Below are 27,310 nucleotides of genomic sequence, written 5' to 3' on the forward strand. Positions count from 1 at the left end.
GAAAAGAGGCTGGGCAGAAAGTTATCCGTGCATGTAGATTTATTACAGAGATACGAAGTGTCAAAATGTCTGTCTTTTTAGATTATGCTGATATACTCCATTTGTAACCTGAAAAGTTACAGTGCTTTTTAAGATATTATTTAAAAATGTCATTGATTTGAAGAAAAGTTAGCTTTCTACTAACACCTGGTCTAGGCTTGCTTGTCCACCTGGCTTGTTTAAAAAACATGCTGGCTTTGGAAAAAGATTTATAGATGTGCAGCAATTGGTTGCTTATGTGCAGTGCTCTGTGCACGTACAACCGGATAAGCGCATGGGCAGTCAGCTGGATGCATTTGGCATGCATTCAAGTTGCTGTGCATGTATATATCAACTGCACGATGCTCTCCCTGTGAGCTCTGAGCTGGGGTGTTTATCACACTGCTTCTTCTCCTGGCCTCTTCCCCTCTCCGCTGGAAAAAATCATTTGTCTTGCTTGCTTGCCAGCAAGACAAATTGGGGAAAATCAGCCATCCTGGTTGGAAGTCAGCAGCCCTGCTCAGGGAATCCAGTCATGTCCTCTTGAGGTTGTTCCTGCTGGGCATCGTGTGCCTTTGACGTACTTTGACACTGGCTCCATGTGATTCTGAGGGAAAGAACTGATTTACAGTGGTTTACAGCGGGGAGGAGTGGTGATGCCGCGTATCGACGCTCAGTTCCATTTGCCTTCTGGCAGCAGGGAAACAACGCTTGGCTTTTCCGCTCTGTTCCTATGTTCTCCGGTATTTTCCCCAAACGTACAACAAAGTTCAAATGCTCGTTATTGAAGCAATGCACATGGATTTAGCATGAAACTGATAACGTTCGCGTTCTTTTAAGATTTTTTTAAATGACAATTTTTACAGAAAACTTACAGTCTTTCATACATCTGTACATATTTTAGTGCTCTCCTTTTGATGCGTATACATAAAGCATGTTAATTTAAGCTGTCATTAGAAATGAATACATCACTTTTTTGTTTTCATAGGCATAGATTGAATGTCTAAGCAGATAATGTATCCAATAGTTTTGTACTCAGAGCTGGTTGCCTAGCAAGAGTAAACAGATGCCCAGGAATCACCTGGATTTAATGACTTTTAAAGATGGGATATCAAGTCCTTTGACAGTGGCTTCTAAAAATAAGATTAAATTAGTGAAACAGTAAGTTCTCCGTTCCCTGAAAGTCCAAGTATTCTTACATAGTAAATACTGGTTATTGTTTTCCATAAATTCAGTCCCACAGTTAAGTAAAATTTTCTCACTGGTAGTCATTCTTCTGAAGGTCTTTGCGTTTGCAGTCTCAAGACACACTTCTCAGTGCTAAAGGACCAACTGAAAGTAATTTTGAAGCGATCTTCAATTTAGGAACTAACCATTAATCAGAGTGGCTACAGGGGGAGTACAGCAGCAGAGTGGAATAAAATAACCCTGTCTTGCTGCCCAGATTGCAAAGACTGTTCAAGTACTTGTGATACATTTCAGTTTCTGAATTATTTCTCCTCTGCGTTTATTTCTTTGTCTTGGTAAACATTTGACTAATAGTGTAGAGTGCATCATTAAAATATTAACATACATGTGTGCGTGTATGTATACACAGCGTGTCGTGTCTACAAAACAAAAGAGTTTGTCCTTATTCAGCATGCTTCCTATGGAGTCTTTTTATTGCACCTCTTCTTACTCCAGTTGCTACCGTAACGATCCTCCAACAGCAAGAAAGTAGTTCTCCACCTTTATAACTGTTCTTTTTGTGCAAAGCAATGCCTCAGATGTGGGGTTTTTGTGTGGAACAAGGTGCTTACTCTGCCGGGCTCAGGCAAGCTCCTGAGCCAGGACATGGGAGTGGGACTGGGGCGGGGATGGGGGAGACACGCACTGGGACGACCAGGCTGGCCCTTCAAAAGTGCTGCGAGTTCGAAGGCAAATCAGGGGCAAATCCAGAGCCCAGGTTTGTGGGTCCGGGGCTTCTGCGTTCGCCACGTGTTTCTTTTGGAGGGATGAAAAGGGTGCCCAGTCTTCCTTTATCCTCAAGGGCCCTCTGTGTGGCCAGCCAGTTTCCCAAGGAAGCTGGGGGGCAGCTTCTTTTGGGATCTGGTGGCAGCCGCGCTTCAAATTCACCTGCTGTGGGTAACAGCACGGCATCCTGCCACCGCAGTTGCTGGCTGCTCTGGTATGATGTCCCTCAGACATCTTGTGTGCCTGTCTGACATTGCATCTTGGGGGGGAAAAAAGGTTGGCCTGGAGCACTGTGTGAAGTTTTGTATTATTCTAAAATGAAGAAGGAAAATTAAAAACTTGTTACAGCCTTTTTTTTACTACAGAGAAAGTAGTAGATAACTAACAGAAGACAGTTGTTTCTAGTGCCTGTTTTAGCTAAAATAACGGGGGTTAATTATTAAACCTTTTACTTGGTTGCTCACTTGTGCTGCTGATGCTTTAATCCTGGGTCACAGAAAGTTTAAGAGTGCTTTACAGGGGAGACTCACTTCTTTTTGCCTCAACCTTTCCACGCTGACGGGATGTTACGGGTTTTGCTGCTTACTCTCTCTGTAGTTGCCATTGCTTATGCTGAGCTCTGCAAGCCAGGTAAGTTTTGGAGCTGATTCCCATCCTTCCCCAGGTAGATGTAGCTATGAGTTTATGCCTGCAAAGCTGTCAGCTTCTCAGTTATTTTAACTGGTTGTCTCTAGTTTGAAGATTGAAACGCTAAGCATTCACTTCTTTTATGAGTTTGCAAATTAAGTGCGGAAGTTGATCTCACTTATTTTAAAGAGGTCATGGTAAACCTCACTGAGACTATGTAGGGCTGCAGCATTTTTCATGCTAGTAACTTCTGTTCTTCTAACCAGGTGATCTGTTCAGACACATTTAGAAGTTGTGAATGGTGAAATAATTAGAGAAGTAAATGATTTAAAATCCTATTTTGGCTGACTATGAATATATGTTTGCTTTTTTCTCTTTTGTGTCAGATGCACAGAATGCTTTCAAAGTACGGCTTAGTATCAAAACAGCTTTGGGAGATAATGCAGTAAGTAAAGTATCTTCACATATTCTTCCTAACTGAGTATCTGCCAAAACAGAAGGAATATATACTGTAAAATTTCTGAAGGCAGCATAAGCAATTTGTTCTGAAGTGTTAATTGTAATAGCTTGCTCAAGTCATGATCCAGGCATCCATTTCTTGACATTTGACTAGTCCACTCCTTGAAATGGCATCCTTTAAGAGAAGTATAAAGCTTGCCTTTTCATAAAGATAATTTTCTGTCAAAGATTTTTTTTTTCCCTGGAAAAACAGTAGAGATGTTACACTTTATGCATGAGAGGTGCTGCATAAATCTAAGTCTGTATTTTGGGAAAAGCACTTCAGCTTGAGAGTGCTAATTGTAAAGTCAAGCATGTCTGGGAAGAGAAGCAGGGAAAGATTGTTAGGTCTTTATGAAATTGACTTTATGTCAGGCTCTCAGACAAACATGATCTGTAGAGATCATTCAAGCATATCTCATCAATTCCCTACTAATGTAGGGCTTTGGATAGTGGCCTTTCTTCTCTGCCTGTGGTGCACAGGCTAGTCTCATGAGGACTGAAATGCTTTGGCTTAATTCAAGTCCTTGGGCTTAATGTAGAAGTACTGGTGTGAGCAATAAGGGTCTGTGATACATAAGAGATGGTGACATTAGATGACCGAATGGTCCTTCCTGATCTAAAGTGCTATGAAATATGGCAGAGCCCAGTACTTCGTTTGCAGTTTTGAATGCTTAGAGCAAATCTGCAGCGTGTTACAGGGCTCAGCATAAAATTAGATATGAAATGTCTTGGACAGCCATCTCCTCTGGAAGTCTGGTGTCTGATTATGTTAGGAGCCCTGGGAAAGAAAAAGCAGTAGGTTACATGTTATAAGAGACTGGAGGTATGAGAATCTCCTATGACCGTAGAAGCTGTTCTAAAATTACCCTGAAATATCAGGTAATTTAAACTAACATTAGCAGGGACCTAATTCCACTGGTAGCTTCATAAACCAGACAAATTGGGAAGAAATATTCAAGATACATGCTAAAGTATTTGTCTGTGGAAATTCGTATTGAAGTCAATTCTCTTGGGTGAGAGACTTTAATTAAACAGTAGTGCGAGCCTGATTTGTTTAAAAATTTATTAGAAATAGTGTAATCCTATGGCTGAAGATATGTCAAAGTCATTATTGAAGCTCCTCTTGATCATAACTGCTAATATTTTGATTTAATCTTGGTTCAAAATAGTAGCAAAAATGAAAATTGTAGTTCCCGGTAATGCTCCTTCTTAGTGCTTTTTACTTCTCCAACTATAGTAAAATAAGGAGGTTTTGTTTGATCATTTGTGATTTTTTTATTTTTCATCCAAAAAGGGTATGATACAAATCATTAATCTTAAAGGCACTTTATATTACAAGAAAAAAGCAGTAACTGAGAAGTCTATTGTTTTTTGTAGCTAGATAGTTTATTTCATATAACAAAGTGTGTGAAAGCCCTAAGAATGGGACAATCTAGAACAGCATTTTAGAACAACAACATGCTGAAAGTGGTATGGTGCCATACAAAATTACCCACAAATATTGAACAATTTATTAAGTGCACAGGTAGTAGTTCCTTTTCACAGCCATTGCAATCTTCTTTGCAAATGACTGAAATTGCAAACTGAAACTACTATCAAACTGAAATTCATTTTGGTTGAAGAATTTGGGACACTTTTTAATGTTATTTATTTATTTTAGCAAAGAAAAGCATAATATTGTCATTGTATCACAGTAGGACACAGCCAGCTTAGAATATCTTGGTATGATGCTCTGCTACTGAATTCCGTTTCATTCATTTCCAACTCACTTCAAGCTAGTTGATAACAGAAAACCCTGATACTGTGGGCATTTTGCTCTAGGACTGGCAGGATAACATTCAGGGGCATAGGAAATTGCTTAGTGTAGTTTTCCACATGGTTTAGTGCATGCTATCCACTTTGTGTGAGATTGATAAAGACAGGACACCATTTTTTAATTTTTTCACAAGGTAGGCTGTACTTTGAGGCGGGGAGTGCCATTTACTGTATTTATATAGTTCTTATCACAATGGAGCTGGAAAGAGCAGTTAGGATACAGTAAGTATTTAGCTGTTATCATTTTAATTGCAAATAATGGGTGTACTTGACAGGGACATTGTTTGCTAACCGGTGGGAGGAAACATGGTGTCTGTAAGCCTAAATGGAAGGAAGGTGATTTATGAGTCTCTCTGAGGATGGTGTTCACTTTATGAGTGGCTTCTGGAATAGCTGCTAGTCACTAGTTTCTTCCTACTCATGGATTTAGCAGACTGATAGACAGTTAATTCAAAAGGGCCAAAGACAACTAGGGAGTGAGCGGAAGCGATGTGCACTGAGAAGTCTCTGTAACTCTGCATCACCACTCAGTTTAACCATAACAGTCAAAGAGCTGCTGCCTCAGGGGCTGCAGCCAGGTGAAGTAGAAGGTGCACTTCCCTTCTGGCTCATGTATTCAGGCTGTTTCCAGGGTAGAGGGTGAAGGGGAGAAAGGCTGACGTGCACCTGGTGTCTTGCCACAAAATGGGACCCAGAATTGTGTTTGTGTGTCTGTAGCCACACTGCAGTCTGAATGGTTGTCTAGGTAAAACACAGAACCATTCAGGAGGGAAGGGACCTTGGAAGGTCCCCAGTCGCCTGCTGCTCAAAAGCCAGGTCAACACTGAAATCAGATCAGGTTGCTTAGCGCTATCTTGTAATATTATAATCTCGTTCTACTAGCTTAAATTTTGTCTTCCTTAGAGCACTACTGTAGCATTTCACCCCATCAAGAACCTACGCTCATCATCTTTTACCCATTATCTCATCAACCTCCTCTTTCACTAACAGGCACTTAAGCCTGGCTTTCATAGTCAGCTGTGTCTAAGTCTGCTCCTCCTTAACATACAAAGGATGGCAAGTGCAACTGAGCCAAGGTTTTGTGTTTTTTCCTTTGTAGAGCAAAGAAGATGGTAAACATTAATAGTTCTGATACCATAATGTAAGGTTTCATTGGTAACAGTTATCTTATGTTTATAGTGTGTGCTTGCAAATGGTATTTAATACATTTCCTCTGTAGCAGCACAAAATGTGCATCAATAGCTGCACTTCATAGGAACATAAGAACAGAAGCAACATCCTCAGTCATCAGCTGCAGTCCAGGCCTTTACAATTGGGGGATAAAGATGAAACCGATAAAGCCCCATAGTAGAAAGATTCAGGTTTCTTTGCACCTATCCCTCTGACTGGAGAAAGCTGATGATTAGAAATTGGCTTCTGGCAATTCGTGCCCACTTGTCCCGAGTTCATACAGTTTCTTAGCTTAAAGGTATTCTTGCCATACTTTTCCTCCTCGCTATGTTGCCTTCCCTCTGCATATTCCTGCATGCAGTCATGTATGGAGGTTCTTGTTCATATGGAGCCCACAGCCATCTCCATCTCCTCTACCTCCCACCTGATCACTGTTTTCTTGGGGCTTCTTGCCCGTCTGCCCAGAAGGTTGTCTGCAGCATCTTCTCCTCACTCAAGCAGGCCCCTGATTTCTGCTGAGCTTTCTCTGCCGGTCTCCTCCCTCATTTCTTGCAGCTTTCTGTTTATTCTGTCTTTTTTTAAAGTGCTTACTCTTTCAGCTGGGGCTGGAGCTCCTCACTACAAATTATTTTCCCTGTTTTGAGATACCCTTTTTGTCACTCTGACTTAAAGAAGCTCTAGGCTACTGCATTATTTATAAAAACTGAATACTTGATAGTGATGAATTGTGCATATATACATGTACTGCACTAAACAAACATATCAAGTACATATACTTGGTAGTGCTGCATTGCATTTGTGTCCATGTAAGCATGAAATGGAGCGTGCTTCATCATTATCCATTTTCAGGACAACTGATTAAATTATGTCTACAGCTGGTTTAATCCACTGGATAACAAATGATTTTTTTCTGTCCTTTTGGACCTGTTCTCAAAGACTGCAGATGGCATGTAGGGATTCAGTCAATAGTACTACACACAGAAAAAGGAAGATCTTCCCTTTTAGTGCTGCAAATTGTGCTCCGTGGTTTAAATACAGATGTCTTTAAAATGAGAATAAATAGTTTTATGTCTCTCATCTATATTAATTCCTCTACTACATTATCTCTTTTTCTTTTAGTACTAGTTGCTGTCATTACTGTCACGTTTTCATCAGTGCAGTGGGATCAAAATACAGGCTTTTATTATTTCTTTCCAAAGACTGTCTTTTTTTTTTTTTTTCCCAGTTTAAGTTCCCAGACTGGCACGCATTATCACAGTATGCTTACACCTCCCTTCATTCACAAGGCAAGAGTGGTGAGTCAGAACCCAGATTCTCAGAACTGCATCTGGATTTTAATGCTACTCAAGTTTTCTGTTGCTCAGCTTTGTTGTCCCTGTCCTACTGCATCTCAGAGAGCCCATTTCACAAGTCATCATTTGTCTAGGGATGATAAATATGATCAGTATGACTTTCTGCCCTTTAAATGACTGCCTCCTTCCCTGTTTAGGTTCCCCGTCCACAGGATGTCAGAGCAAAATGAGGGCTGATGGCTGGAAGTTGGATTCCTTCTTTCTGCAGAGAGGTTGCAGCTCCATGCATCCAAAATCAGAATTTAAAAACCAGAATTAAGATTTGGCATTTTCAATGGTGTTTACTCTACTGCTTTTTGATGTACATTGCTGGTTTTTGAATGTGTTATAAAGGCCCATGAAAAAGTATGTCCAAGTTGTCAACAGGGTTAAGTATCCACACCGTTGGGTTTCTGGTTTGGATGATTACAGGGCAGATTTTTTTAATGCTGAAAGTTAAAGATTAGATTTGTGTTCTGATTGACTGAAGAAAGCTGCCTCTAACCTCCATTAATATCATTCCAAGAAACTATTAATCTTTGTAATCTGCTGAAAGGGGAAATTCAATCAGTATGCCTCAGTCATGGCTCTTGTTATAAAAATGTAATAGGTACAGTTCTTATAGGTCATTAGAATTGCATATGTGAATGAAAGCCCAGGGGAACCTAGTGAAGCGACCTCAGAAAACTGAAGTTATGGAAGCATGATTTTTCATCAAGATAACAGAGAACAGTTTTTGGAGCCTGTATTTTACTTCTTATTGAAGTAGTAAGGGTGCTAGTTTCTTTCTTTAGTCTCACATGCGATGTAGTAATTTGTACTACAGTTGAGTCTATCTTCTTGTTGCAAGGATGGCGTGCAGCAATAAGGCCATAATCTCATTTTATTTGCTGGTGTCCTGATGTCCAACTCCCAGAGACTACCTTCAACATTAGCTTTTTTTTTATTTTTGGGAGAGCCAAATGGTCTTTGAGAGTGGATTTAAACCTTCTACTTTAACAGGGTTTATCCAGCAAAAGAGGCAAGGCCATGGGTGCAGCTGTGTGGGGAGAATTCTAGTAATATGCCTAGTCTTTGGTACAAGAAACTTTACATCTCCAGTTTGGTCAGCTTTCCGAAACATTCAATTCATTCAGTTTTTGGAAACATTCTTTCCACTGTATATTGCATTTTATAACAGCCGTTAGAAAAAGTCCTCTGTGCACACTAAATAACAGGCAGGAATTAATTTTTGTAGCAGAGAATTTATTAATTTTCGTGATCAATATAGCATTTCAAGTTCAGTGCCTTTTTCCCCTCTCTGTACTGCCAGCACTGGTGCTGAAACCGACTGTTTTCCATCTTCCTTTACAGTATGCCTGGGATGCTAATGAAGAGTACCTCTTCAAAGCAATGGTGGCTTTTGCAATGAGAAGATATTCTGGCAAGAGCACAACTCAGTAAGCATCTACTCTGATTTGCCTTATACATATTAACAATGCTGCATGTAGTGGCCCATTTTCTGCTGTACTGAACTGTAGAGATCATTACATACAGCTTCTAAAAACAGACCGTTCCAGTATATTTCTTTGACACCCAGTTGTATGTTAAACATCACAGTCTCTCTGTCTTAAGCAATGTTCAATCTTTGGACCAGTATCCCTGTTGATGTGTTCTGGTTTCAGCTGGGATAGAGTTAATTTTCTTCCTAGTAGCTGGTGTAGTAGCTAGCTTCTTCCTAGTGCTGTATTTTGGATTTAGGATGAGAATAATGTTGATAGCATGCTCATGTTTTAGTTGTTGCTGAGCAGTGCTTACACAGAGTCGAGGACTTTTCAGCTTCTCATACTGTCCTGCCAGCGAGGAGGCTGGAGGTGCACAAGAAGCTGGGAGGGGACACAGCCAGGACACCTGACCCAAACTGGCCAAAGGGATGTTCCATACCATATGACATCATGCTGAACAAAAAAACCTGGGGGGACTTGGCTGGAGGGGCGCAGCCGCTGCTCGGGAACTGGCTGGGCATGGGTCATCGGGTGATGAGCAATTGCATTGTGCATCACTTGTTTTGTGTATTCTTTTATCACTATTATTATTTTCCCTCCCTTTTCTGTCCTATTAAATTGTCTTTATCTCAACCCACGAGTTTTACCTTTTTTCTGATTCGCTCCCCCATCCCACTGCGGGGGAGTGAGCGAGCGGCTGTGTGGTGTTTAGCTGCCTGCTGGGTTAAACCACAACATGATGTGAAGTAACACAGCTGTGGATCTCAGTGGGGTTGTGCCAATTCACTGTAGCAGAATCTGTCAGTAAGACATGATACCTCTGGAGACTACAGTGGGAGGAGGCGAAGGGACACATTGGCAAGGTCAAGAAATGCAGTACAGATCCTTGAATAAGCAGCTTTGGTGCACATTTTCTTAAGAGCACAGCTTCAGCAGTATGCTAAAGATGAGCTGACTCGGAGAACTGGAAGGTGGATAGCTATGCTAGTGCTGTGTTCTGCTGGGGGTGTCTATCCCTAATATTGCAGCAGTTGAGTTACCTAGCATCAAGAAGTTTCAGATGTTGCAGTTCAGACATAAATCAGCCTTTAATTGGTTTTGGGATTAAATCTACCCTGAGGTATTGAATATTCTTCTCAGGCTTCTGATCCTTGCTACTTATGAAATTAGATACCAGACTAGACAGACCATTTAGCAAGCTGTATTTTCAGTATGTTCTTATCTTTCTTAAATGAGAAACCTTGTAAGTGTATTTCTATAGGCCTATTATTTTTTCATTGTTTTTCAGTCTTAAAGGAAAGATTTATGGTTCTGGTAGGCTAATGAGGATCAGGTTCTCAATTTACTTTAAAAAAACCCTGCTTCAGGCTGTCATTGCATCAGATGAAGCATATTCCACATTTGCAAAGATATTAGTTAACTTTAGTCACATGATGATTATTGTGGCTGCTACACTTTCTCTTAAATAGAAGGTGATTTCCCCCTCTATGTAACAGGAGTGTTTGGTTCCTTGCTGTTTCATTTTTATTCCTCAGAAGTTGTCTCCTTTGAGCAAGAGAGCCATTACACCAAGTTTAACAAAAACAGCCAACTATGCTACTGCACCCAATTTAAATTACACTTAAAAAATGAGTTCAAGATACAAACTAATTAAAGGTGATTATGCAGGGCTTTTTCTCAGGTTTTCAAAGTAGCAGACTTTTCATCCAGTATCTGATCCATAAAGGTTTGCTTTTGTATACTTAGTTTAGTCCTAGGTCCTTTTTTTAAATTATTCTCTTCCTTCAAAGTCATGGTGCTTTCACACAGCAAAAAACCTGTGTCAGAAGCCAGTGATCTTTTTCCTCTTCAAGCACCATGGCTCTCTGCAGACTCAACTAATATTAGAAAGCTTGGTGCAGGAATGGGAAAAAATCAAGCCAGTATGCAAGGAGTTAAAGTTTTAATGGAAGTTATCTCTATCCACTCTGGGAAATCACAGAATTTATGCTCATTTAATTCAGTTTCCTATCAAGACAATTTTTCGTATGGACAAATACAATAATGTCAGTGTTACTCCAGTTTGGAGGTGGGGTTGCACACATCAATAATTTCCTGCTACTATGTTTGTCACAGGAGAAGTCAGTATAATATTTGGAAGCAGCTAGGTGTGGGCATCTTTACCTTTTTTTAAGACGGTATAGGACTTCCTCATGGGGTGTAACTTGTTGGGGTGTACCTTGGAGGTATAACTGATAACTCTTCTAAGGACTTCTAGGTACCTTTGGGGTCATGTGTAGCCAGCATGTCAACCGAAGAACAGCAGCTCTGAGATCTAGTACAACTTACTAGGCAACAGGCTGAGGAGTTTCCTATCCATAGATCTCTCACAAATCCCAAGGGACCTCCGAATCCCCGTTCAGTGATGGAGAGCTAGATGAACCTCCCAATACACCCCAAATAACCTGCCTGTTACATGGGAGCAGGAAAGCTATGAAAGCCTCCATCCTGTTAGAAGTCCTGGAAATAAAGCACTCCTTTCTCCACCCTTGTGGATGGCAGCTGGAGGGAACTGGGCATAGAGGAAGAAGTGCAGTCCATCTCGATCCCCTCCGCAGTAGGTATGGAGGTGTGGGAGCACTCAGCATTCCAGAGGGTACAGCAGCATGCTGTGCACACAGGAACAGCACTCTCGCATAGCTGGTAAGGATAGGGGCAGGGTCTTGCAGTGTGTTGAAGAGGGAGGCAGAAGCAGGAACTTGTGGCAAAGAAATTACATTACACTACAAGAGCTTTTACAGATAAATGCCAACAGATTTTCTTCAGGAGATGTAAAAGATCAATGATCAATTATTCTGTCATAAAGGAACAAATTGCTTGTGACTGCATTCTGGTAGCATCTAAATTTACCCAAATTTTGCATCTGGCTAATTAAAGATTTTTCTCAAAATAAAGACTTATGAAAAATTCACCAGTATTTTACATAACCAAATACTCGTTCTGCCAGGGTATAAATTCTGCACAGGGTCGTAACCAGGATGTGACAAATCTCCCCTTTAACATCCCATTAAATTCTAACACACCCACAGCCCTGCAGTAACTCACAGCCACAACTAACTCCCACATGAGACCAAATGCCATTAACTTCAGCAAGGTGGATCAGGCCCCAAAATAATTTGTCTGGTGGGTCAGCATAACCATTGTTGCAGTCTGTCCCATCATTTTTGAGATTCAAAGTCACCTTTTGTTAGGCTTCTGAAGCTGGATAACAGCCAGACTGTAATGACAAGCATTTGAATGTGCTGCTGGAAACAGCAGTTGATGCTGTTGTTGCCCTTGTGTAACCACTGAGTGACCGAACACAGAATGGACAGGATTGCACATTACATCTCAAGTTCTCTAAAGTTAATTTCTAAACTAAAATTTAATAAATCATGGAGCTGTGTTTAATGTTTGAAAGGCTTGTCAAATTTTCAAGTTTGTGTGAAACAGAAGAAAGACACAATCCATCAAATTACTCAGTAATTATTAATACAGATAAAATAAATACTTCTTTTTCAGTGGAGAAATAAAACCCCTTTATTTCCTGCTCTATATACAGCCTTTCAATTCATTCTCAATACATACATTCATGAACTACGTAAGCCAACCTTTGATCTCTCAGTGTTAAAAAATGATTGTCTGTAGTCTGTGTTAGTAACCCTGGTTTCTCTAATCTGTGACTCATTTGAAATAATATACATCTCTTTTGGGCCTGAGACTAGTTAATCTTTAGAGCAGAAAGAATGTTATCACATTTACTTTTATTCAAGTAACAGAATCTATTTTTGGTACATCTTCTCCCCATTTGTAGATTAAAAAAGCTGCAGTTTTCCTCATTAAGTGACCAAAAAAAATTCATCAACATTATCCATCTTCCTAAGACAGGCTATTTCGATACTAAAAATCTTGTGACCATTTAGAACAACAATTCTAGAGTTAAAGCTGTTACATCAAGGTGATCCCATGGCTGCTGTTCACAAAAAGGAAGAAAAAAACATTCCTTTGCAGGAGCAGCTGCACAGCACTGGGTTGGAAGAGGCCTGATGCTTTCAGGAGAGCCGGAGATAGGCGCTTGGGACTTGGGGACTGTATTTCTCCCACAAGCTAATGGCCACTGTAGGCACCCAGCTCCCTTTGAGTCTCTGGCAGGTCTTTCTTACCCTTACACAATCCTTTACATCTCCATAGGGAACAATGATGGTGTTTCAGGCCAAGGAATCATCAGGGTTTCCTGCATGCTACTCACTGGTGCTCACTTGTGTATATTAAAGGAAATGCAATTTTGGACTTTTGCCGTCGTGCCATAAGGCAGAACCAGGATCTTGTCATTTTGGTGATTATAGTCTCCTATAATTCCCATGACAAAAGTCTGTCACCTGCTAAGGAAATAAAAAGATGTCCACATATATGTTTACAAATACACTTAATTAGTATAGTGCATGAAGTCAGTTTTCTCAAGTCTAAACAGTGCAAGGCATAGTTTTCTAGTGCTTCTGCATGCTGTGAATCAAACCTGCACGCGCATAGCGCAGGGAAAAAAAAGGGACATACCTGCTGCAAAGAAATTGCCACATTGGTGCTGGTTGAACTGGTCTGTTTCGGTGTTTACTCAATCCCCTTTGAACTTCTCATGAGCAGTATTATTCTCTTTGGAGCCTGGAAGGATTTACAGCATTCGGATTCTGCTGATGAAGTGGCGGCAGTGAAGCCAGGTTTTGGATGCTTATAATCGAGCAAGGATTTTAGACACAACAGGGAGCAGAAAGGAGGCAAAATTTACGTGTCCTAGTGTAAACCTTGCTGCCCAATTGATTCAATTCTGTTTGTTTGAGAGAGAGAGAGAGAGATGCTTCCCCTAATGATGACTGACTGCCCTACCTCATGCTGAAAGCCTTGGCACTGTAGGGAAGACCCCAGGCTGAAGAGTCTCTTTGAGTCTCTGAATGAGAAAGTCAGGGTGTTCTGCCAGTCTTTACCAAATTTATCTTTCTCTTTGGGGATCAGACTTTCCTCACTCACCCCATTTCAAGAACATCTGTAGGGCAACACGAACCCAGATATTCTACCTGGACCAGTTTTTGATTGTGCCACAGAAATTCCAGCTTTAAGATCTGCAATAACATGAAGCTTTAGGTCCTACTGTTATAAATTCTCCTGACGGAAAACTTCCTCTGCAGATACAATTTTAGATATTCTGTGAAGTCAGCAAGAGTTTGTCAGCCACCAGCCAAAAGTAGACTCTTCCCCCCTCGCCCCGTAAATTTTGTGCCTTGCTTTTGTTTTGGGAAGAATAAATCAGCTTTCGTCTTCTGGCTGTTGCCAGCAAACTGATGTGAACATCTTTTCAAATTCCAGAGGATGGCTTTCCTCTTTTACCCATAACAATTCTCTGTATTTGCAAAATTGACATTGTTCCAGAGAGGTAAAAGTGGCCATTTCAGCTCTGCGAAATCACTTCCTTCCATTTTATTTATACCTCTATGGAACATATACCTTCTCTGTAAAACAAAAGGTTGCACTACCCAAGGCACCCAAACCACCACCCAAAAAAGCTTTCAGCAGTAAGTAAAATATCTCCGGCAAATATCCATCATCAGCTACTGCGATCGAGCCGCTTGCCTGCCCTGCCTCAGAAGCCACCTCGTTCTTTTCTGGATGGCGGCTCCGCCCTGATGGGCGATTTCGGCTGCCTTCTATTCCTCCCCACCTCAGGCTTCCCGCTCCTCAGGCCCGGGCAGCCGTCATGTGATGGCGTCTGTAAGTAGCCAGCAGATGGCGCTGCCGAACAGGGCGCTGGGCGGGGGCGCTGTCCGGCGGGCGGGGGGTCCTCAGGCGGAGGCAGAGCGCGGGCCGGAAAGCAAGCGTTAGGGCCGGCGTTTTGATGATGGACAGGGCAAACCTTAAAATCGGTTATAGCAGGTAGTCATGGGCATTACAGACATCACTGGAGTTAATTGAAAGAGAGGCTGCATGCTTCTTTGCTGGCTCACTGCAGGGTTTCCTTCTCTGGAACAGCAGGTAGTACCTGAAGGCCGAGCGGCCCAAGCGGGGTCTGTCAGGACAGGGCGGCGGTGCTGTGCTTGTGGACAGGTAGACCTTGTGCAAAGGTGAACCGAGTCCAGGCTGCTCCCTGGAAGTAAAAATGATCCTAACTCTTGGTTCTGGACTTTCAGAATATCTGCTTCCTGCTTGGGCGTGGCCAGTAAATCTGAATCCTGAGCCAAGTCCTTTGGGTTATCTGTTAATGATAAAGAACAAAATAATTTTTTCATTTTCATCTCTCTAGCTATCTGTCAATGAATTTATAAAGGCTTTGGCTGTCCTTTTATGATACATGCTATATTCCTTGCCATGCTGTAATAAAAGCCACCTTATACAATATCTGCATATTACACAAGTTTGGCTGGTTTGTTTCTTAGTTGTGTGGATAGAAGGAACAGATAGAAGAACACAGGGGCACCATCTATCCTCAGTCACTGTTACGATACTAATGTATTAGCCTTCACTTCTTTAGTTTAAATACTCATGATGATGCCATTCCGTGAGGTTTTTCTAATGATAGTTCCACCATTTACTAGTATTAGTGGTAGAAAAAAAATTTGTAAGAATCTGAAGAAAGGCATTTAAAAGACATTTCACACACTTTTTACATAGTATGCTGTGAGAAGCTGCGTGCCTGTACCCTTCCACTATTAATTTCACATAAAGCTGAGCAATCTCCTATTAAAACAGATAAGAGAAGTATTTGTCATAGCATAAGATAAAGGGCATAGGCCAGTGCCAGTATAATGTTGAAAATTAGCCTGTTGACACCACTCTGTGCCTGACTCTGTGCAGAAAGATGTCAAAAAGAACAACATTGATTTCATTACTCTTCCTTCCAACAAATGTATTGTGTAGAAGGACTGCACTCACTTGAAAATCCTGTGGGGATTCCCCCATGCCTGGCTCCTGTGGTATTAACTGTCAAACCCTAAATTTTTAGTTCTTCAAGGCATTTGCTCCATTATATGGTCTTTGTCATAGTCCTGAAGATGCAAATATGGATTTTTCCATTTGATTACGCTAAATTTATGTTCAAGACCAGGCAAGTTTGTAATAGATTCAGAAATTTGTTTGAAGACTCAAGTTTGGTCTCAATAAGCTTAAATTTTTAAAAGTCATACTGGGAAATGGGAAATGCTGAGTGATTTTTCTTCCGTGAGCATTAACTGTTACCTTTTTGAAATGCAAGAATTCCCCAACCCCCACCCCCAGATGAAAGCAATATTTTAAAGAAAATCTGAAATATTTCAATAATTCCTTTCATGCTTCTTTAATGATGATTTTTGTTTTAACCATCCACAGAACTTCCAATGTGCTGCTCTGCAATGTGACCGATCGGGTGTCATTTTGGTTTGTGGTCACAGATTCTTCCAAAAATGTGACAGCTGTTCCTGGAAGTGAGGTAGAGGCAGCCATCAGGTACAATTACTGCTTCTGCAGCCTTTTCTTCCTTGCTGATTGGGGAAGCTTTCTCTCTCTGGGCCATGTATGAATGAGCACTCTGCCTCTTTAAGGATAAACTAATCCAAGTAGTTAAAACAACAAGGGGTCAATACTCTTTCATGCATATGAGATTAGAAGGATTTTTAACAGTCCCACAGAATGCAAAGCATATGAGCTTTGGGATTATAACTTCGGAAGGAGTCTCTCTTAATGCTGGAGCCACAGATGAAATCTAGTCCCTTTCCAGAGCCCTACCTGTAATTTGCTGTCCAGTGCATGGCACATACACTGCTCTCATCCTGCTGCTACATTTCCCAGCAAGACAGCCTTCTTCCTCAGATTATGGAATTGCACACTTGCTGGGTAGGATTTATATCATTTAACTTTCATTGCATGCCACATGCACATCTACACCTGGACTAATGACCAAAGGCTCCCTTTCAGTGCTTCTCAAGTACAGTTCATCTGACTTCTAAAGTAAGTCAGCTTTCACATGAGAAGAGCTCGTGTGAACTCTTCATGAGCAGAGCTGGCTGTGTCCCAGCTTGGCTTAACCAATTTTATGCTCACATTCCTTTCATACCAGCTCTTTATAGAATGCCAGTCACTATCGTAGCTGAGCATTGCTTTTACAAAGTACCATGCGGTACAAATCAGTTTGCTCTCTACTAAATATTGCATTCTGTCGCCAATAAAAGCAAGAGTGTGGAGCTGAAGAGTGAAAAAGAAAAAATAGGTAATCTGACTTCAGTGGTCCACCAAACGTACATAAGGGGTTTATAGGGATGACTCCCACAAGCAGCATAACTCACATACATTTCTCAAGCACAGAGTGGAAAACAGACCTCTTTGTTTTCAGACATTCTGTACTTTGTCTTGAAAATTCATGTTATCTCTACTGAGGTGTAATGCCTAATTCCTGATGAATGAGTATGCGTTCTTTTGGAAAGATTAACTTTTAAGCTTATGAGCAGATTAAACTATTTCCTACAGAGACACCAAACAATAGCTTCATAGCATTAGTGGAGGAAGCAGATTATTCACTGAAGCTCTCTGTAAGAGTGCTGGAATGCAGGGTTTTTGCATTTCTGTTATTCTTTGATACGTTCAGTAGCATAAGCTGATTTATTTAAGTCTTTCATGTGCCCTGTTTGCCACAGAAATTGGATGCTATTATAGTATGTTTGTTTTTTAACTGTTATCTGTCACCCAATAAAGAAGAATATGCTATTTGTGAAAAGTTTTAATTCCTACCTAACTTAGAAACAAGAAATAAAATGGTCTATAAAACTACAATACTTTTTATTCAATTGCTTCTGATTGCAGGCTTCCATACTAAATCATTATTCTAATTCTTCATACTACAGTAGCACATAAGAACGCTACCCATGGACCAGGATTTTATTGTATGAGGTTCTCTACAAACTAAGAATAAAGAGGAAGGCAAACCTTCTCAGAGCTCTGTATGAGTCCCAAGATCTTGCATGAATATACACAGGATATATTTATGCATATACAAATACAAAATGTACCTGTAGTTACCTGCATGTGTTTCAGCACGTAATTCTTTAACTCCAGCTGTTAGAATGAGGGCGAACAATGCTTATTTCAGCTATTCACAATGATCCTTTTGTATCAATAAGGATGAAAATATTTTCTAAATCAAAGACGGCTTACCGTATTATGAGTCTTATAATATGCCATGGCTTTCAGTCCTCTCCAGGAATGCTAGCTTTCCATTAAGGCTAAGAACTTCCTGTTTAAGGGACAGTCAAACATTATGCTTTCCAAGAAAAGAAATTTGCAAAATCTTACCTGTATTTCCCATCTATCTGTTCTTAGGAAATACTTGCTTTATGGTAATTGAATTGTATACAAGAAAAAGCTGCTGTAAATCATACAACTGCAATCAAAAAGAATCTCTCAAGACCAATATATGTAATACATTTTCTCAAAAATTTCTAACATTTTGAAAAAGCTAATGAAAGATACTGCTAAAGCCTTTTAAGGCTGCTTAGATTCAGATCCAGAAATACCTGCAAATGCTTAGAAGTAATGATTTTGTGGGTGAAGATATCCATTAAAGGGTAGCAGTTGTGCTACTCATATGAAAAAGTGTATTTCTCAGACTTAGTTTCTCATAATGGAAAAAATGTGCAAAGTACAGAAATCCCTTTAGCTGCAGCGTGCAGGGAAGAAGGGCATGTTGGCAATAGGGATTCTTCTGGACCAAATCATATCCTGTGCCTCATGGACCTAAGAAAATCTGCAGCAACAAGAGCAGATGTACCTGCCCATAACACGCAGGATGGTTCAGTTTGAGGAACCAAGGGGCACTCAGAAGTAAATCCTCTGACTGTTGCAGGGTACATCTGCCACTCCCACGCTCATCTTGAATGCTGCATAAGCAAGACAACAGAGACACCCTTACAGATTACAGCCTGCTATGTCTTCAGCACATGGTCCAAAACAGAAACAAGTAATAATACTGTACTTCATGTCTCATCTGTGTTTCCTGATTTTTCAGATAAATACATACGAAAGTCTGGTGTTCAAAACCTTGTAAGTGTGTGGGTGTCTATGGATTACTGACAGGGTCTATGCTAAAGTGAAGGTCTGTGTAATCCTACCAACATGATGCTGGATCAAATTCAGCCCTGCCAGACTTGCAGCACATACAGGAGAATTCCTTTTTTCCTTCTATCCTTTTAACTTACAAAATACCTTTATAAAGTGTTGTGGTGTTCTTTGTGTTTTTATGAAGGATGAACCGGAACAGAATCAACAGTGCCTTCCTACTGAGTGACAAAACACTGCAGTTCCTGAAGATAACCTCAACCTTATCACCTCCTGTTGAACCCTCCACCCCTGTCTGGCTTATCGTATTTGGTGTTGTTCTTTGTCTCATTGTGGCTGGAATTGTTTTCCTTGTTGTTGCAGGGATTCAGCAACGCAAGAAGTAAGTTTAGCTTTTCTTCTGTTTTAACGGAATCCTGGCAAGTTAAGTCAGCTGGGCTGGTTTTGCTTTTCACATCAGCCTCAGGGAAATTATAGCTGTGCCTCGCCTCCCTCCATAGGTAAAGATAACCCATGTGTCCTTTTCCGAGGAAAGGGGTTAAAATTTTTAACTGTGAAATATAGATGCCTTAGTAATGCTGGGGTGTAATGAGGAAATAGGGAGTGTAAGAATATGATCCTGGAGACCACCTAACTAGAGATAATAGCTTTACAAAGACATTTACTGTCATTATTCTCAAGGTTTAGTGTGCCATAGGTGAGCCTCCTCTCACAGACTACTCAAATAGCTACCAAGAGGGAGAAGGCTGGCAGTGACTGTGTCCCTTCCAGGGCAGTAGTGTCGAAAGCTGGCAGGGCTGAAAAATAATTTGCTGCTGCGGTTTGAGAAGCCTCAGTAGAGGACACAATAATGATTAATGTATAGCTGAAGAGAGCCTGCTCAATGGAACAGTGCATGGTCTCACCTACCATTCATGACCTGATGAGTCCAAACTACCCAGTCCTTCACAGGTTCATGACCAGATCTCCCCATGAGCCTAGGTGTTTGCTGTTTGGCAGTAGAGTAGGAGAGAGATACTCTCCTTTCCTCTCAGTTTCTGCCCTGTGGTGGCACTGGTGAAAAAGACAAGACTATTCATGCTTTCCTAGTGTGAGCATGCTGGAGCAGGCCAGAGAGTAGGTCCTGCCATCTCTGTTGGCTCAGAGTTGGGTATAAAGAATAGAAATTTCTCAGCTGAGCTGAGATTCTGCCATAGAAGTTCAGCTTCTGCCACGATTCAGGCTGCCACAGACATTAGGTTAACACAAAATTATGTCTTCAGCAACAGAGTCATACAGGAACAGCAGAAGAACTGAAAAAAGGTAAATTTCTGCTGACAACTAGGTGAAGTTAAAATTATTAAATGTATGGTGGACTGCATCCCCAGATATATCAGAACAAGGGATTCTTATATGAAAAGTGGTGTGTTGCAGAGACTTTTCCTTTCTGGCTCCTTATCACCTTGAAGAACAATGTTAAAAGACCTCAGAAAAACAACACTTATTGTGAAGGATAAATGGTTCTCAGAGAGAACGTTTAGTAGTGTTAGCAGAATCCCTTCAGTTATATTGTGCATTCAGAAGAGTTGCATGAATTTGTGAAACCCCTTTCTGTTTTCAAAAAACAAAATTCAACGAACAATAGATGAGAAATGCTGTTGGGGAAAGACTCTGGGCAGGTACTGGAGATCTGTGGATAGTTTAAGCCCTGTCACAACCTTCCATGTGGTATGGGCTGAGTTATTTTATCCCCTGAACCTAGGCAACCTCTTTGCTAAAACTGGAGAATAAAGTTGCTACCTAAAGCCCATACCTGCCCTCTGTGTAGTGTCATGGCTCTGTGTGTCTGTATAGCGCCTAACTCAAAGGCAGTCTTTGAACATTTCAAATAAGTGTAATATAAATAAATTATCCTAAATAGCTATGATTTTTCTAGCTAAAATAATAATTTGTGCTTTATATCAGGCTGAAAGACAGTATTTTCCCCCCTCTGTTTTCAAAATAACTGAGCTTGAGCAATTCCCCTCAATATGGTGTAAACTACATGCTCTTATCATCATAGGACCAGTGATATGGCTTGTTGCTGCCTGCCTGTGGTCACTTGGCATCCTTTCTGTCTCATGCTCTTGTTGTCCTTTTAGTTGTTATGCTCCTTTTCACTTCTCTCTGTTTCCCTACTCTGCCTTTACATAGAACTTTTCCTCAGAGCAGATTCATCTGTCATTGAACTCTAACCCTCCTTTCACATCAATGACATCTACAGGCAGGGGCAGGGGAGTAAGAGAGAGGGTAACCAAGTATATATTTCTTCCGTCTACTGTTGCAAAGACTGGAGAGGTAAAAGGGATGGTCTGGGCTATTTGGCTTCTCAAAAAAAGAGACAGACATCAGAGAAGAGAATTTCGAAAGTACTCATCTCTTTTTTAGGCACCAAAGTATGTAACCAGGTTGTCAAAGACTTCAGCATGTCCAGTAATGAGTTTTCTTGGAAACCTGGACAGAGCTGACGTAATGGCAGCCCTGTTGCGTAGTAAGCTGTGTTGGAAATCTGGCCCCAAGGACAGTGTTGACTTCTCATAAATCTGGCATTTTGTCTTTATTGGCCTTTAAAGTACTAGTTAAATACCTTGGTTCAGTTAAGCCCAAAAGCACGTGCTTCAGGCTGTTCATGCTCAGGGTGGCAGGGAAGCGCATGATTGGCCTATAATGGAGTTTCAGTAATGAGTTAGACTCATGCGTCATTTCTTGAACTGGAAGATTTTCTTAATTAGGTCTTCACTGACTCTACGGTGAGCTGGATCAGACACACTGTCTCCCAGTCTTATGTTTGTTCTCCTGTCATCACAGCAATAGGACACCTCCATCTCTGATAATAGAGTTGGCACATACCCAGGGCAGGACCATCCTCTGCTGTCTATGCTGGGCTTCACTGAAGTCCACCCCTACCCCCAAAATCCCATCTGCAACAGAGGCCATAAACATTTGCCTTGAGAAGAGTGAAAACAGAGTAAGGGCACACAATGCTTCCCTCTATCACTCTCCCAGCATCTAATTTGCAGCTGGGGGAGTGCAAATTAGAGCCCTTCATGAGCTGGATTTATTCTTCATGTATTGGGTAACCCACAATGTTTTCTCTTCCCTTAACTTGTTGAATCTCCCCTTGGACTTATAGAAAGTTTTAGCTTCTCTGAATTCCTATGGCAACGAGTTCCACACATCTCCTACTCCTCTTGTTTCTTTTAAATCTGCTCCTTAGTATCTTCTTTTATGTTCTGCCCCCGCAGTTTTTGTATTAAAGAACACTCCTTTTATCACTGTAAGAGCAGATACAGCGGCCAGAGATCAGAGTTTTCCACGACTACCCCCCACATTTATTTTTAGCAAGTCTGTAATGCCAAGAATCTCCCAAAGGCCAATAAAATTTTATTATTGTTAATATCGCTGTTATTAGCAGTTACACCAAGGCAGGTTGTTATGATTGTCCTGAGTCAGATTGTTACAGTACATGTTGTGGGATAGGAAGAAGCAGTGGAGCTGACCTTTGAGTTTCTTATCCTCTGAAACCGCTGATGCTGCAGGCTGTAAAGTACAGCAGGTTTTTCAACTATGAACTAGTAGATCTCAAGGTCAGAATAAATCTGGAATTAAAGGAACATTGTGACATATTTCTGTATTACATCTTCTTGTGGTTGTATTTTTAGATAATTTTATTCAGCAACTGTTTTAATATGCTTTTGGTGAGAACTGGAGCCCGGAAAAGTGAAAGCCATGCAATTATTTGATCTAGAAAACAAAAGTATAAAATACTGGGTAGGAAGGTGGCTGTTAATGGAGTTTGAGCTAAAAATGCAGATTTGCAGCATTAAAAGTACCTAACTTCTGGAGAAGATCATCAAGGATTGTGAGGGCACTCAAGTCTCCATCATTGGAGGCTGTAGTCTAAAGCTGATCTGTTTCTAAAAAGTATGTTTTAATTTGTCCACATCATGGGGTGAAATCTATGACATACATAACAGGGTCAGACTAGATGCTTAGGTCAGTCCTTCCTGATGTAAAGCAAAAACAGATTTAGAGATTTTTTTCCGTTTTGTTTTGCACCAACTTTTCCTTCTGCACCCTCCAGTTATTTTACAGAACAAGGAGCTGAAGTAATATTTATAACATATTTACAACATGTTTACTCTAGGTTTTCTGATTGCCAATCCTGACCTCAAGCCACTAAACCAGGGCTTCCAGTCTGTGGGCCTCCCACCTTCCATGATATATTTGCAACAGCAAAGAGGTGCACCAGATTATGCCTTTCAGACATAACCTATGATAAACTGACTAAATGTGCTGTTTTCTGTGTGTGGAATCGTGGTGGAGTGCCGCAGGTCAACAGAATAAGATTATTTTCTCTTCCTTGTTTTTAGAAAGAATAAAGAGTCAACAGAGAGAGAAAATTTAGAAGAGAAAGGCGAAGCGACAGCAACAGTAGAAAATGGGATTCCTTGCGAAACGCTGGATTTAAAAGCAGGCCACATTAATGGAGTCTTTGCAGCAGATGATGAACGGTTCACGTCCTTATGAAATGCTGCCATTGCTATCTGGCGGTTTTTTGAAAGACTCCTATGCCTACCTTATCTCATCACTACTCCTGAATGTCAAACGTGAAGACAAGAAAAATGTCCTTTCACTTAATTTCCCTTGAGACAACCTTTTGCTGATAACACATACACTCGAACCTCCATTACAAAGCTTTTGTTCATGAGCAAAGCAAATGAGAAGACCTCAAATGACATCCATTAAAGATTTCCAGAAGATGTGTGGCAAAACAGGGTTGAAACCTGCCTTGTGTCAGGTGTTTAATTTTGAATGATTATTTAAATATGTCTATTGCTTGTTTTTCCCTGATGTAAGTGTGAAACTGCATTATTCCTGTATGTCACTGGGGAGATAATCTATCATTGTCAATTCTTGCTGGGCTTTCTTTCAAGCCATATGCAAAAGTTTCTCTGTAAAAATGTCTTCCATTTGCTGATATGCAGTATGCCTTTGGATGGAGTAGCGATCAGTGCATGAAAGTTTTAATTTACCCAGGAGAAAAGGCAAGCTTTTACAGCCTCCGTAAGAGCAGGTTAAAAGCTGCTGGGTCATCTATAGCTTTAGGACTACCAGGGATCTGGTACTAAAAATGTTTTTCACTTAACAGTCAAAGTCACAGATTACATGACCTGGAAATTAAAAGTTGCAAAAGTTTGAAATTTGTTGAAATTAAAAGTTGCAACAAAGGGCAGATTTTCCAAAGGTACAGTCTGTGGTTAGTGGCCCAGCTCTCATTAAATCTATGAGGGCATTTTGCAGCTCTTTGAAAAAATCTTCCTTACATTTCTTAATAATAAAACTGGAGCAGATTTCCAAGACAGCAAACCCAGGGTCAGCTGAAGTCTTCATGTGACACCTGGATAGCTTTTGAAAAGATTCAGTGCTTGAAACACCAGTTGCTGGGCTTGATGCACCCAACCTGAATGAGAGCATGTAGATGCTGGTAAGTTGGCAGAGACCATTCAGACCTGTGTTTCCTATTTGTGTGGCTGGGAGTTGAGGGCATCAAATGGTGCCAGACCCTGAACTGCATTGTCGGATTACTTTGAAGTCAGCCATACATACAGACTGTGCTATCTGTGCCCTAAACCCGTTCCCACTTAAATCAGTGATAAAAGTCGTACAGATTTCAGAAGAACTGGGCCCCAGTAAAGGGGAGTTGTATGTGTGATTAACTGCCCATAGAGAATGGAAGTGTGTTGAAACAGTATATGGTATCAGCAGTCACCAAACAGCTGCTCGCATCACTGGAGGCAGGATTTGACGATTAGCCATACTGTTTTCAGTGTCATGTTTGGAGGCAATATTAGAAAACCCATTTACTTATTAGGGTTACTCCATCTGACTCCTCACCAACAGGAATAGGGTAAAACAGGGTAAAAGCTGGTTGTAAAGGACCCTGCAGTGTCCTGAATGGTACAAAGGTTTCTTGTCTCCCAGGGTACAAATCCTTCAGGATTTTGGCTGTGTCAAGCACCTTTGGCTTTCCATTTGTCTCAATGCTGGCTCTTGGGTACGGGGTGAGCAGGAGGGGAGGAGCGGGGAGGGGAAGGGGAAGCAGCAGGGCAAAGGGAGGAAGCTGAGTGGGGAAAGCCCGAGGCTAGGGGAGGGGGGGAGAGGAGGGCTAAATGCAAAATAAAACTATGGAACCCACTGATCCTTTGCCTCACGTGGTCTCATCTGTCACAGTTGTCTTTGATGTCCTGCTGGTGGGTCCCTCTGGACAAGGACTGCATCTTCTCTGTGTCCCAGAGGGTGTGCTGCTCCATTCTGGAAAAGGATTAATGAAGTCATTTATTAGTGATAATATCTCAGTGCTTCAAAATTACCATCCATAACATGGAGATGTATTTCTCACAGGGATGTCAAAGATTAAGCTTACCACTGTTTAAGACCATTTGGAGGGAAGATATAGAGTACAGTGCTATTATTGCTTCCTCAGTCATTGCTCCAAGGTCTTTCACTCAGGCAGAGTTTTATTGCGGTAATTCAGATCCCATCATTTCTAAAGCTTCACACTTTTCACATTCTTTGTATGACAGCTACACTGCAGTATGACCATAATGGATTGCTGTAACTGCAGCACCTCTGCAAGAACCCATGAAAGATTTCGGTGAGAATAGCTTGGCGGTGCAAGAGCAACCTCGAGCTACCGATTAAGAATTACTGTTATCCTGTATCGTACTATATGATACCGAAATAAAATTCACTTGATATGAAAAAGGGCCTAGCATATCTGAGCTTACTTCTCAAGGCCTGAGTGAAGGTTCAGTTCAGCCCATGGCACTGGCCAGCAATTTGAAAATAGATTGAAAGCCTCTGAACAAAACATTATGTGATGTGGGCTGGCTCTGGTGGTAAGTATTTAATCACTGACTTCCTCCCAGCTCACCTTTTAGCTGCATAATTACTTTACAGCAGTTTGGTGTAATTTTCTGCTAATAATGATATGGGAGCATACATCTTGCTTGCCTCTCTGCTGACAGAAAATGGCTTGAGAGAAGCAATTGATACATGAACAGGCAGGTATCACGCTTAGCAATGCTTTGGAGTAAGTGTTGGTATTAGCTCTTTCACTGAAATAGGTACCGCAAACCAGGTTAATCAAGGGCACAGTGCTAGAGAAGAAATAAATCTCTTTTCTAGTCTCTTTGTGCAGCAGGATCGTATTAAAAAACAAAGAGCACTTTGATTTGGTAAAGCCTGTCCTCCAGAGCCCGCAAATGGTACAACGGCAATTTATATCTCTTGAGGATCTGGCCCAGATGTTTTATGTAACTTTGTAATTTTTGCTTTTTTTTCTCTAAACCACCTGCCATTGAACGACCTGATAATAAACAGGAAAGTGAGTAACAAGCAATACAAACTATACAGTAAACTACTTCCTAAAAACAATGAGTTGGTTCTGCTTTCAGTTACGTTTGTGCTGTGCCAATGAATTTCAGCAAAGGAACATGGTGTGCCTGAGACTGAACTGCTTCATTTTCAAGAGCTGCATTTGAGAAAAGAGAGGAGAAAAGAAAATTCAATTAAATGAAGCAATAAAGCCAGAGAAGTTCTGTTTGAAGAAAATCTGCAATGTTTATCGCTAGCTCCACATCCCCAGCGAGTCGACATTTCAGGAAGGACGCTGCAGTTCTGTTCATCTTACTTGAGAGAGAGTATTGATGTCTAGGCTAGAATGAGCACAAATCATGCATGAGTAAGTTGTTTACGCTGTCAGTCATTAGCTACACATTTGGAGTGCTGGAGAACGTCGGGAACTCTGCAGTGCCCTCCTTAAATTAGGGACCGAGTCGGTTGTGACACAACCATTTGCTGTGTGCAACCTTCAGGATTGTATCGACCACAGACTGGTTTTGTAAATGAGATTAGTAATCCTTGTTTATCAATATTTATTTAGGGAAGATTGCAAACAAAAAAGGGCAGATGCTGAAGTCCTTACTCGAGCCATTCTGCCATTTGCTTTAAGGAAAGCTAACCACCTTGTCCTGCAAGCTGATGCTTACTCTGTGTTGGAGAAAACTAGACGGAAGCTTGTTCTGTCACATCAGCATTTGCCTCTTCTCTTCCAGGGCAGCGTACAAAGTCTCGAGAGAGTCTGTCTGTGGTACTCTCCTCCAAACATCTCCCTATTAGCCCACCTTGAAGTCTGGTACTCACAACTGGACCCAGTGTTCCCTTAGGGCTCTGCCGGTACTGAAGAGCCTGGTGGGGTGACCTCATGGGCCTCTTGCAGATTATATGCTCCTATTTGTTTGT

General features: G+C 41.1%; 1 protein-coding gene across 1 annotated transcript; it reads left to right on the plus strand.

Moving 5' to 3' along the window:
• The first annotated feature begins 2,534 nt into the window (after window positions 1-2,534).
• CLTRN (collectrin, amino acid transport regulator) lies at window positions 2,535-23,726 on the plus strand. Its single transcript, XM_072854633.1, has 6 exons — window positions 2,535-2,601; window positions 2,985-3,043; window positions 8,769-8,854; window positions 16,268-16,384; window positions 19,173-19,367; window positions 23,377-23,726. The coding sequence occupies exons 1-6, from the start codon at window positions 2,535-2,537 to the stop codon at window positions 23,531-23,533; spliced, it is 681 nt and encodes a 226-aa protein (XP_072710734.1). The 3' UTR covers window positions 23,534-23,726.
• The last annotated feature ends 3,584 nt before the right edge of the window (window positions 23,727-27,310 follow it).

Source organism: Ciconia boyciana, chromosome 1 (assembly GCF_034638445.1).
Source record: "Ciconia boyciana chromosome 1, ASM3463844v1, whole genome shotgun sequence".
In the NCBI taxonomy this organism is placed as follows: domain Eukaryota; kingdom Metazoa; phylum Chordata; class Aves; order Ciconiiformes; family Ciconiidae; genus Ciconia; species Ciconia boyciana.